This window comes from Delphinapterus leucas, chromosome 13 (genome assembly GCF_059928025.1).
Source record: "Delphinapterus leucas isolate spDelLeu-1000000601 "Yukka" chromosome 13, BTC_Dleu_Yukka2, whole genome shotgun sequence".
In the NCBI taxonomy this organism is placed as follows: Eukaryota; Metazoa; Chordata; class Mammalia; order Artiodactyla; family Monodontidae; genus Delphinapterus; species Delphinapterus leucas.
In genome coordinates, this window is record NC_143141.1 from 72,755,021 (window position 1) to 72,766,302 (window position 11,282).

At 38.1% G+C, this 11,282-nt stretch overlaps 1 protein-coding gene across 9 annotated transcripts in view; it reads right to left on the reverse strand.

Annotated features, from left to right (window-relative positions):
* BABAM2 (BRISC and BRCA1 A complex member 2) overlaps nt 1-11,282 on the reverse strand; it is a 462,266-nt gene that overhangs the window by 381,931 nt on the left and 69,053 nt on the right. For all 9 annotated transcript variants that reach the window (XM_022574181.2, XM_089923326.1, XM_089923328.1 and 6 more), the window contains one exon: nt 11,199-11,275. In XM_022574181.2, the coding sequence (XP_022429889.1) occupies nt 11,199-11,275 (77 nt within the window). The remainder of the gene's footprint in view (nt 1-11,198; nt 11,276-11,282) is intronic.

Genomic DNA, 11,282 nt, shown 5'->3' on the forward strand with positions numbered 1-11,282 from the left:
ACTACAATGAGATACACTACACATCCACTAGAATAAATATAATTTAAAAGACCAACAATATCAAATGTTGGTAAGAATACGGAATAACTAGAGAGCCCATAAATTGCTAGTAGGAATGTAAAATAGTACAACCACTTTGGAAAACAGTTTAATGATTAACATACACTTAGCTTACAACACAGCAGTACCATTCCTAGGTATTTACCCAAGAAAATGAGAACATATCTCCACAAAAACACATGTACAAAAATTTAACAGCAGCTTTATTCATACAAGCCAAAACCTGGAAATAACTCAGATGCCCTTCAACAGATGAATGAATTTTTGTTTTAACTGTGGTATATCCATACAATGTTCTACTGTTGGCAATAAAAGGAACAAAGCATTGATATATGGAATAGTATAGATGAATCTCAAAAACATTAAGCTGAATGAAAGAAGCCATATACCCAAAACTACATAGTATATGATTCCATTTATATGAAATTCTAAAACAGGCAAAACCGTTTACAATTTCAGAGAGAAGATAAGGATCAAGGGTTGGGGGATGGTGGTGGAAGGAACTGACTTGTGGAGGAAAGAAAATGTTCTATACCTTTGGACGATGAAAATGTTCTACGTCTTGACTGTGGTGTAGTTAAATAGCTATTTATAGCTGCCAAAATGTATGGAATTGTTCATTAAAATGGGTACTTTTTTTTTTTTTTTTTTTGCAGTACGCGGGCCTCTCACTGTTGTGGCCTCTCCCGTTGCGGAGCACAGGCTCCGGACGCGCAGGCTCAGCGGCCATGGCTCACGGGTCCAGCCGCTCCGCGGCATGTGGGATCTTCCCGGACCGGGGCATGAACCCGTGTCCCCCGCATCGGCAGGCGGACTCTCAACCACTGCACCACCAGGGAAGCCCCCGGTACATTTTATTTTATGTAAATTATACTTCCATAAAGTTAATATAAAAAAGTGGGATATAAATTTCTATCTCAAAGTTACTGTGTGATTAAATGAGAACATGTATATAAATAAGCCTGTCTATAAAATATATGCTCAATAAGTTAGTCATAGCAATTTTATCAGTCATCTTTTAATAAACTATAATCAGCACCAAAGCCGGATTTTATACATATATAGTTAGCCTATAACTAAGCTGACTTCTGACTTTACAAATTTTTAATAACGTTAGTTGCTATTATTAAAAATTCTTCCAACATTCCATGAATTCCAAGAAGAAACATTCTGAAATACCAGGACAAAGGAATCCTCAAAATCTAAGGGAGAGTTAATGTCTAATCCACAAAATTAGCACTTCTTACTTGACTTTCAATGATCATTTTTTAAAACATTCACTAAATCAAAGGTGACCTGCCTCCCTAATTAGCCTCTAAAAATACCTTGAACGCTAGATAATAATAATCTTTAAGTAAATGAATCTTTTGAAAAGAAAAATAACATAAAATGAAATATACTACCAAGAAAAATTATAATGCCTCTTGGCATGATGCCAAACTAAATCCCTGGACTTCTGTGTCCAAATTTTTACTTAGCCCAACTGTTACAAGTCCTAGTAAAATTGGTTCAATCCTCCTCTCCTCGCAGGTGATCTGGAGTCCCAGCCAAGGAGCCTCACAAAGAGCACAGCCATCAGAGCAGCAGGTTGGCAGGTGCCAATGAAGAACCAAATACGTCACAGAACAGTCGGCCATTTTACTATTGCCTTGGTCCGTCCTACTGAAGACTAAACAGTGCGAACAGAAGTAGAAAGAGGGGGCTTCGCTGGTGGCGCAGTGGTTAAGAATCTGCCTGCCAATGCTAGGGGACATGGGTTCAAGCCCTGGTCCGGGAAGATCCCACATGCCGCAGAGCAACTAAGCCCATGCACCACAACTACTGAGCCGGCACTCTACAGCCTGCGAGCCACAACTACTGAGCCTGACTGCCACAACTACTGAAGCCCACGCGCCTAGAGCCCATGCTCTGCAACAAGAGAAGCCACTGCAATGAGAAGCTCGCGCACCACAACGAAGAGTAGCTCCCACTCGCCACAACTAGAGAAAGCCTGTGCACAGCAACGAAGACCCAATACAGCCAATAAATAAATAAATGAATAAATAAACAAAAAGTAGAAAGACAGGATATTTGAGAAGTACAACAAGCAAATCACTTGTATATAGGCTTTTTTTTTTAGAGAGAGAGACAGAGTAGTTTAATATGATTGTTTCCAAACATGGCAGCAGCACCTAAGAATTTTTTTTTTTTTTTTTAATGCAGATACCTAGGAAACATCACAGGAAATTCAGATTCTGTAGGTCCAGACTGGGGTCTGGGAATAAAATAAGGTTGTTGGACTCTCCTTAAGGCCCTCCTCCAATTTTCCAATGTTATGATTCTGAAAGGCAGACTAATAATTAAACCCACTTTTTCCTTCACCCTCATTCTCCATGGGTTGCCGTCTGCTGTCACAGGAAACCAAGAAAGGTCACAGACCCAATGGAAAACAAAGCAAAGATAAACCACTGGTACAGGGGATTCATACAAGAGAGGAATTTAGGGAAAATGATTGGAGGGATGAAAAAGCCCTAGGAAAGGCAGGTGTTAGAGAATGGCAGAAAATAAATGAACTGAACTTCATTATATTACATGTTACATTTCCTGTCTCAGGGATTGTGAGCATCTAACACTTGGCTATTTCTTTTCCCCTCCTGTTTTAAAGTGAAAGTCTTAAAGAAAAGAAGAAAATTATGAGAGTATTTTTGTTTGTACTTTACACTATTGAAGAAGGACATTAAGTGAGTTAATATAAGACTAAATATTGAATGCATAAATATTGCTGTATAATTCTATTCACTTTAGTAATTCAGTGAAAGACGAATCCATCCATCCTCTAGATCTTATCTAAGGAGTTGTGTTTCAGCTCCTCAAAAGCAAAGGTAGAGTCATATGGCTCCTTCAGGATGTAGGCCTCTAACGTAAGTTGCAAATACAAATATTTTGAGGGTATGTTTGCTCTTTGCTAAAAGCTCTAAATTTTTTGCATAAAGATTCTAAAATTCCAAAATTTTTACGTTTTAATGAAATTCATTGTTTTAAGGGAGAAACCTTTGAGGTCCCAGAAATTGTTCCATTTCGCCTGACTCATAATATGGTTAATGGAATGGGTCCTATGGAAACAGAATGTCTTTTTTGAAGAGCCTGTGAAATTACGATGAGGCTGATGCGAGATCAGAGAGAACCTTTAATGAGGTAATCATCTATATTTTGTAAACAATTTAATAGTAACTTTGAATGTGATTATTGGTTTCTAGGTTGTTTTCTTTACATAGAAGCTACTTTGCTGAGCCTGCGAGCCACAACTACTGAAGCCCACGCGCCTAGAGCCCATGCTCCGCAACAAGAGAAGCCACCGCAATGAGAAGCCCATGCACAGCAAGGAAGAGTAGCCCCTGCTCGCCGCAAGCAGAGAAAGCCCGCGCGCAGCAACGAAGACCCAACGCAGCCAAAAATAAATAAATTAATAAATTTTTTTTAAAAAGACCGAATTGTATGGTATGTAAAATATATCTTAATAAAAGCTACTATTAAAAAAAATCTACTTCAACCAGTACAGTGTATATAGGCTTTTGACTTGGACTGTCGTCAGCTGAGCTCCACCGAGGGGGGCCAAGGAGAGGCTGGAAGGGCAGCCTGTGACAGCCTCGAATGCTAGGCTGTGAGATTCGGTTGCTAAAATACTGAAGGGAAGGGCGAAAAGGTTAAAGCAGAAAGATTACTCAGTTAACATTTTCCAAATAGATTATTTATTTTAAACAATACAAGAAATTTTTCATAAAATAACACTGTCATCCCAACAAAACTGCCAACAGCTACAGCCACAGCAGCCAACCTTTGAACCTACACCAAAGTTCAGAATATAAGGTATAAGAACAAAGCAAGCAAAGTACAAAGTTCTTACAGATTAAGATTAAATCAATAGAACCTTAATATCTCCTTCAGCTGATGCAACAAACTTCTCCAAAACACCACTGGGACCTTCTGGTGCCAGCAGTTTGGGGTTTAGTTTGTTTGACAGCCATCAGGCAAAGCCCTTGAGTGTCTCTACACACCGCTACGTAAGTGAAAAGGACAAAGAGCAGAGGAAAAAGAGCTTTCTGAGTTTACTATGCTGATTGGCTAAGACCAAGTAATATATAATAGACCTGAGATGCAAGAAGCACTGTGTCAATGCATACACACACACACACACACACACACACACACAAACACACACACAGAGCAGCCAAACCACTTGAGATAGGATAAAAATGAAGTTGAATTTCAAGATTCAGTAAAGCAGAAGTTCTGGAACACTATTTACAATTTGTCTATAAAAATCTTTGTGTATATTTGACCACTGTTTAATTAAGTGATACATTCCATTTAAATAGCAGTTCTGAGATTGGTTTCCTTTTGTTGTAATCATTCTCCAAAAAAATACACATTTAAATTTAGTGACATAGTATCGAAGCCTTGGAAATGCTTCGATTTTATACTCCTCCTCTGAAGACAAGGAGACATAACATATTATTCAAATCATAATCTTTTTTTTTTTTTCACTTTTTCCTCTGAAAAAAAGGCTTTTCCTCTGGGAAAGTCTTTCAACTTCAAAACCTTTGGAGATAATTTTTTGGCATGACTTCTTGACTCTGTCACAAATGGCTTTGAAATATTCATCATTCCTCTCAGATGATAAACAATGGCACTGCTTCTATTGCTAAAGACAAAGGGAAAATGCCTCTAGTTTCACGTGGAATCTCTTTAGAAAGAACTCCTGAAACACTGTAATAGATACCTCTCTGGGTACCTGCCCAGCCCATGCTCACTTTGTGTTAAAATGGCCTCTAGTAACCATGATAGTACATGAACCAGAGCTCTTGGCTATATGACTGGATCCCAAGTGGACACCCAGCCCAAGATGCCAAACAGACCCTCTCACTCGAAGACCACAGACTGTCTCTTGTGGCCTTGAACTTAGTCACCATGTCCTAGGGGGCTCAGGAAGCCATTTCTGCTCTACATGAGGAGAAACAGAAATATGGGGGGAAAAGAATAAAGTGAATATGGTGACAAGAAAATATGTTTCAGGAGAAAGACAAAGACATACAAGAACACAGATGCCGACCAGCTACTATTGTGTCTGCCGTCCTTCCAGTCCCTATCAGGCCTGGCTATACTTCCTGCCCTTGGGCACCATGGAGTTCACTTAATTCCTTATAAAGACAAACAAACTCTTTATTTACGTTTGTTCCAATGGGTTTCTTATAACCAAACAGTCCCTGATTAAAATAAATTGTTAGTATGAAAACAAGAAATTTTAAACAAAAGATAATTTCAAACTTGAAACCAGTGTTAGGAAACCATTTGATTTCGGCCACAGATTTGCTTGATATAACTTAAAATATTTCAATTATCTCTCTTTATAGTTACATAATAGTGTTACTCAAAAAACCTGTAAAATTGAGAATATTTCAGAGTTCTGTCACTTCCTCATCAAACCTCTTCATTATCATATCCAAAGAATGAACATGGTCCATTCATTACACAAACACAAATTCCCCTCTAAATACCAGGCAATAAGGTACAGGTTACAAATAAAATACGAGCAAAACAGCTTCACACCCGCCCTATTTAAATAGGGCACAAAAAAACACAAACACAATAATTTCTTCAAGAGTTAAGTGCTGTAGCGCATGACTATTTTTACAAATATGCATTTATAAAAATCTCGCTGATCTCCCTCTGTGAATTTTGCTGTAATGGGCATATTTTCACTCATTTTAGTGGCACCATCCTAGATCTTAACATTTGTTTTATTTAAATCAATTTCATCACTGATGATTCACTTCTCCAATCCTCTTTAAGTAAGTACCAGTTGTCTCTTCTACAATCATGAAATTCAGGGACTTTTTTTTTTTTATTAATTTTTATTGGAGTATGGTTGCTTTACGATGTGTTAGAAGGACTTCTCTTTATCAGATATCCTTTGATATCTTCCATGAGAATCTTACACAAATTGGCAATGCTTTCAATGCCCAAGTTTTCTCTTCACATTGAAAAGAGCTGAGGAGACAATAACGTCATTCCTAATGTACTGTAATCTTCTGGTCTTTTTTACTTCAATTATTTCATTTTACATGTGGGTAATTCTGTAGGAATAAATTCATGAGTAGAAATGTGCCCTCTCCTTTGTCTTTCATTCTCACTATCATTAACTGCAAAATTTATAGATGAACTGTTTCCTAGTATATAAAATATCTCAAAATATAAAATTTGGTTACATAATATTGTCATTAATCTGCTTTGAGAAGGCAGAGTAAAATATATAAGACAAAATAGAAACAGACTCCAAATCTGCAAAGTACTGTACGTCCTTCCTGTTTTCTGAATTGTTAAGAGCAATGTTCCAATTACAAATTCCTTGTACAATAAATAACTTCTAAAGATTGAATTTCTGTTGGCAAAAGACTGATACAAGTAACAGAATGTCACATTCTTATTTTTCCAATTCAATAAACTTTTGTAAATACAGTTTCCATAATCAATTGTCTTTTCCTTTTATTTGGCTATGCGCTGCTTAAGGTTAGGGGTCTGACTCACCTTAATGTGCAAGAATCTCGGTATATAAAGTTCATCTATTACTCAATTATTATAGAGCATTCTACAGGCTAAGTTAAGTCTCTAGCATATAATGATGATATCAAGCAATAACTTAATAGGACATAACTACAAGATATGGTAAATACCAGTCCAAATACCCTTATCACCAATGTTATAAAAGCTTACAGTAGTGAGAGGATACAGGATACTAGTAAATGCTTCCTAACATAAACTCATACAGCTAGAAAGATCTTTGTGAAGTCACATTACTTCTGGCTCAAGACTGTGGACTGACCACAAACATTTACTTCCTCTCTCTCCTAAGACCCACCCTCTCATTAAATGATAGTGGAGGAACAGAAAGATAAAAATCAAAAACAACAGGAGAGTGAAGAGGAAGGGAAAACAGTAGCAACATTTCCACAAATTCCTAGAAGGCAGAATGCAGATGGAAGAGTAGTACTTGAAGAGACAGGGCAGAGAAAGCTTTAGTTGCAATAATGAGAGGAAGAGGCTACTGATGAGGAGGAAGCCATCTGTCCTGGTAAAGCCATAAAAACTTGTAGTCATCCGGTGTAAGGAGAGGCAAGAATGAGACAAGGAGCTAAGAACAGGGAGACTGACTAAAAGCTCCACAGGCAATAATCTATATACCCATCTCCCAAAAATGGCATGGTGGCCAGGTATGTATCCCCAGGAAAAAAATATAGAAGACTTTCTTAAAAAACAGAATAAACTATTTGGGGGAGAGCTAGAACAGCTGAACTCCAAATATGACACGTAGGGGTGCTCATATTAACAGCCTGCCCACCATTAACCCACATACCCTATTAAGTCCTGCCCATACTGAAGTCCCAATCAGAGTTTTATCATGTTTTAAATATAAATGGACAATCAAAACCCATCTTTTATTTGAGGAAAGGCTATAGAATAACAGAGGTTAAAAAAAAAAAGATTATAAAAACATAATCCCTGGGGAAAATCAAAATAATTCAGAAAACAGAAAAAAAAACTACATCCTTCAAAAACTTTTAAGATACTACATTCATAAAATAAGAACAAGATGTTGCAAAAGAGAAACAGAGCTCTTAGAGCTCTTAAAAATTAAGATACCTGGGCTTCCCTGGTGGCGCAGTGGTTAAGAATCCGCCTGCCAATGCAGGGGACACAGGTTTGAGCCCTGGTCCGGGATGATCCCACATCCCGCGGAGCAACTAAGCCTGTGTGCCACAACTACTGAGCCTGTGCCCTAAGGCCCACATGCCATAACTACTGAGCCCATGTGCCACAACTACTGAAGCCCATGCACCCAGAGCCTGTGCTCAGCAACAAGAGAAGCCACTGCAATGAGAAGCCCATGCACCACAACAAAGAGTAGCCCCCGCTCTCGCCACAACTAGAGAAAGCTCAAGCACAGCAACAAAGACCCAATGCAGCCAAAAATAAATAAATTTATTAAAAAAGAAAATTAAGATACCTAATTATGACTGTGGTAATAAAAAATTATCAGAGGAGCTACAGGAAAGGTGGAAGGATGGAGGGAGGAGTGGAATCTGAGCAAGTTGTTTGAGACTGTGGTCCAGCAAAATAACAAGGTAACCTGTTTACCAAGACATAATTCTAAAAACACAGAATTTTCAATACACAGATTCTACACAAGGTCAAATCCAAGAGAATAATAAAGGTAAATCCCATAGTGATAACTGCAGGAGCAGGCCTGCAGAGTAATCATTCAAGCAATTTGTGGACAAAGCACAGATGGCAACTGCAGATTTAGAACAGACAGTAAATTATCACCCTTGACAATGCAAAAGGAAAATAAGAGAAGACAGAAGTTGGGAGGGTGAGGAAGAGGAATGGAAGGAAGGTCAGGGGCTAATATCTTCATCTTATAAAGTGAGGAGCCAAAAGACACCGTCTGTGGTTAACGGGAAGCTAAATAAAAGCATACTAAGTGGTCATGATTACTGCACAGAGATTTTGCTTAAGTAATAACAGTGATAACTGTGTGCCAGGCACTGACTGAGAACTTTTAGGAGCTGTTCACTTAACTATATAATACAATGCTTTAAATGATCCTTTAAAAGAAAAGAAAAGAAAAAATTTGAAGCTACAGGGTAACCAACACAGGAACCAATAGTGGTGGTAAAATTACACTACAGAGGAGAAGAGAGAGATAAAGGGTGCAGTGAAAATAGGCTGATACCTTATGCATCAGAGCAGAAAATCAAAAGATAGTAATATCTAAAATTGATAAGCCAAGAAATAGAGGCATAAGCATATTACTTAGATATGTGGCGATCATCCCCAGGAGAACTAAACACTGAAACAATTTTTTTTTTAATATTTTAAGTGGTTCCCTGGAGAAAGAGGACTAGGGTTGGGGAGAAATGGAACAGAGGACTACTGTTTTCATGTATTAAAAAATGTTTGAATTATTTACATTTTTAGTAAATGCGAATGATTTACTTTGATCATTTTCTTCAAATTTAGTCAAAAATATTTTTCCCCCAGAAAAGTAGCAACCTAGTCTGTCCTACTACCTCAGACAGGTGAAATTCTTTTGTATTTTAATGGTTTCCAGAGAATGATCTAACAATGAAAGGTTAGCAAGTCAGCACGTCACAAATTTTTTGGTTCACGTTGCATTTGGTAAATTAATATAAAGTGATTCTGCGAATACTAAGATGTGGCCTTTCCTAGCCTATAGTGGTCTGAAAGACACTGCTTACCCATCTGTCCCACCTTCAACATCTTTGTTCTTTATTCCTCTGTATAAGAATTGAGAGACTTTCATACCCCATTCACTAGTACAGTTTCAAGAAAGAAAATTCCTGATGAGATTATTGATACTAACCAACCAAACCTATCATCATTTCCACACGAGGCTAGAGCTTCAGTACGGGTAATTATGGCAGAGAAGGGCTGATGCAACCTAGGCAGATGCTGTAGATGGTGGACTAAATCCTACAGTAAGTCTTGCATACTATTCATGGAGGTCACAAACCAGTGGTTCAAGAGCTCAAGCCAGCCCACAAACACATGGTTTGGCCTGCATAATGCTGGCCCACATTGTAATTTTGAAGAAGTGGCCTACATCTAAAACTGAGAATTCAAATAAAAATTCAGATTTCTGCCTTTTCTCAATAAATCAGTAAGGGCAACCCCTCGAAACTGGGTAGGAGTGCCCCAATTTGCCACACCTAGGCTGCTTCCCTCATTCATGTTACCAGTCTGGTCTTGTAGCCATTTGTATTTCTGACCTTTGCTATAAAAGATAAAAGGTGTGCATGCCCACTTGACCACAATTTACTCCCTGCCAACTGCCTTACTTTGTTTTTGTTTTTGTTTTGTTTTGTTAACATCTTTTTTGGAGTATAATTGCTTTACAATGGTGTGTTAGTTTCTGCCTTACAATGGTGTGTTAGTTTCTGCTTTATAACAAAGTGAATCAGCTATACATATACATATATCCCCATATCTCTTCCCTCTTGCACCTCCCTCCCTCCCGCCCTCCCTATCCCATCCCTCCAGGTGGTCACAAAGCACCGAGCTGATCTCTCTGTGCTATGCGGCTGCTTCCCACTAGTTATCTGTTTTATATTTGGTAGTGTATATATGTCCATGCCACTCTCTCACTTTGTCCCAGCTTACCCTTCCCCCTCCCCCTATCCTCAAGTCCATTCTCTAGTAGGTCTGCGTCTTTATTCCCGTCTTGCCCCTAGGTTCTTCATCACCATTTTTTTTTTTTAAGATTCCATATATATGTGTTACCATACAGTATTTGTTTTTCTCTTTCTGACTTATTTCAATCTGTAGGACAGGCTCTAGGTCCATCCACCTCACTACAAATAACTCAATTTTGTTTCTTTTTATGGCTGAGTAATATTGCATTGTATTTATGTGCCACATCTTCTTTAACCATTCATCTGTCAATGGACACTTAGGTTGTTTCCACGTCCTGGCTATTGTAAATAGAGCTGCAATGAACATTGTGGTACATGAGTCTTTGAATTATGGTTTTCTCCGGGAATATGCCCAATAGTGGGATTGCTGGGTTGTATGGTAGTTCTATTTTTAGTTTTTTAAGGAACCTCCATACTGTTCTCCATAGAGGCTGCACCAATTTACATTCCCACCAACAGTGCAAGAGGGTTCCCTTTTCTCCACACCCTCTCCAGCATTTATTGTTTGTAAATTTTTTGATGATGGCCATTCTGACCGGTGAGAGATGATATCTCAATGTAGTTTTGATTTGCATTTCTCTAATAATTAATGATGTTGAGCATTCTTTCATGTGTTTGTTGGCAATCTGTGTATCTTCTTTGGAGAAATGTCTATTTAGGTCTTCTGCCCATTTTTGGATTGGGTTGTCTGTTTTTTTGATATTGAGCTGCATGCCTTACTTTGACTAGAACTAGGACTGAAAGACAAATTTTCAAAAAGTGGTAAATCCTTCTGATCAGTATCTTAGGAGATAACACCTAAAAGCCAGAAATAAAAAATAAAGCACAAAATCCAATAGCTAGCACTGTAATCTACATTTTTCAGTAGAAGAGTCATCATTTACTTACATTTTAATGTCTCTCCAGCATATGGTATGTGCAATTTAAATCGGTCACAGTTGGGTCCAGGAGTCAATGACGTGCAGCTTTAAA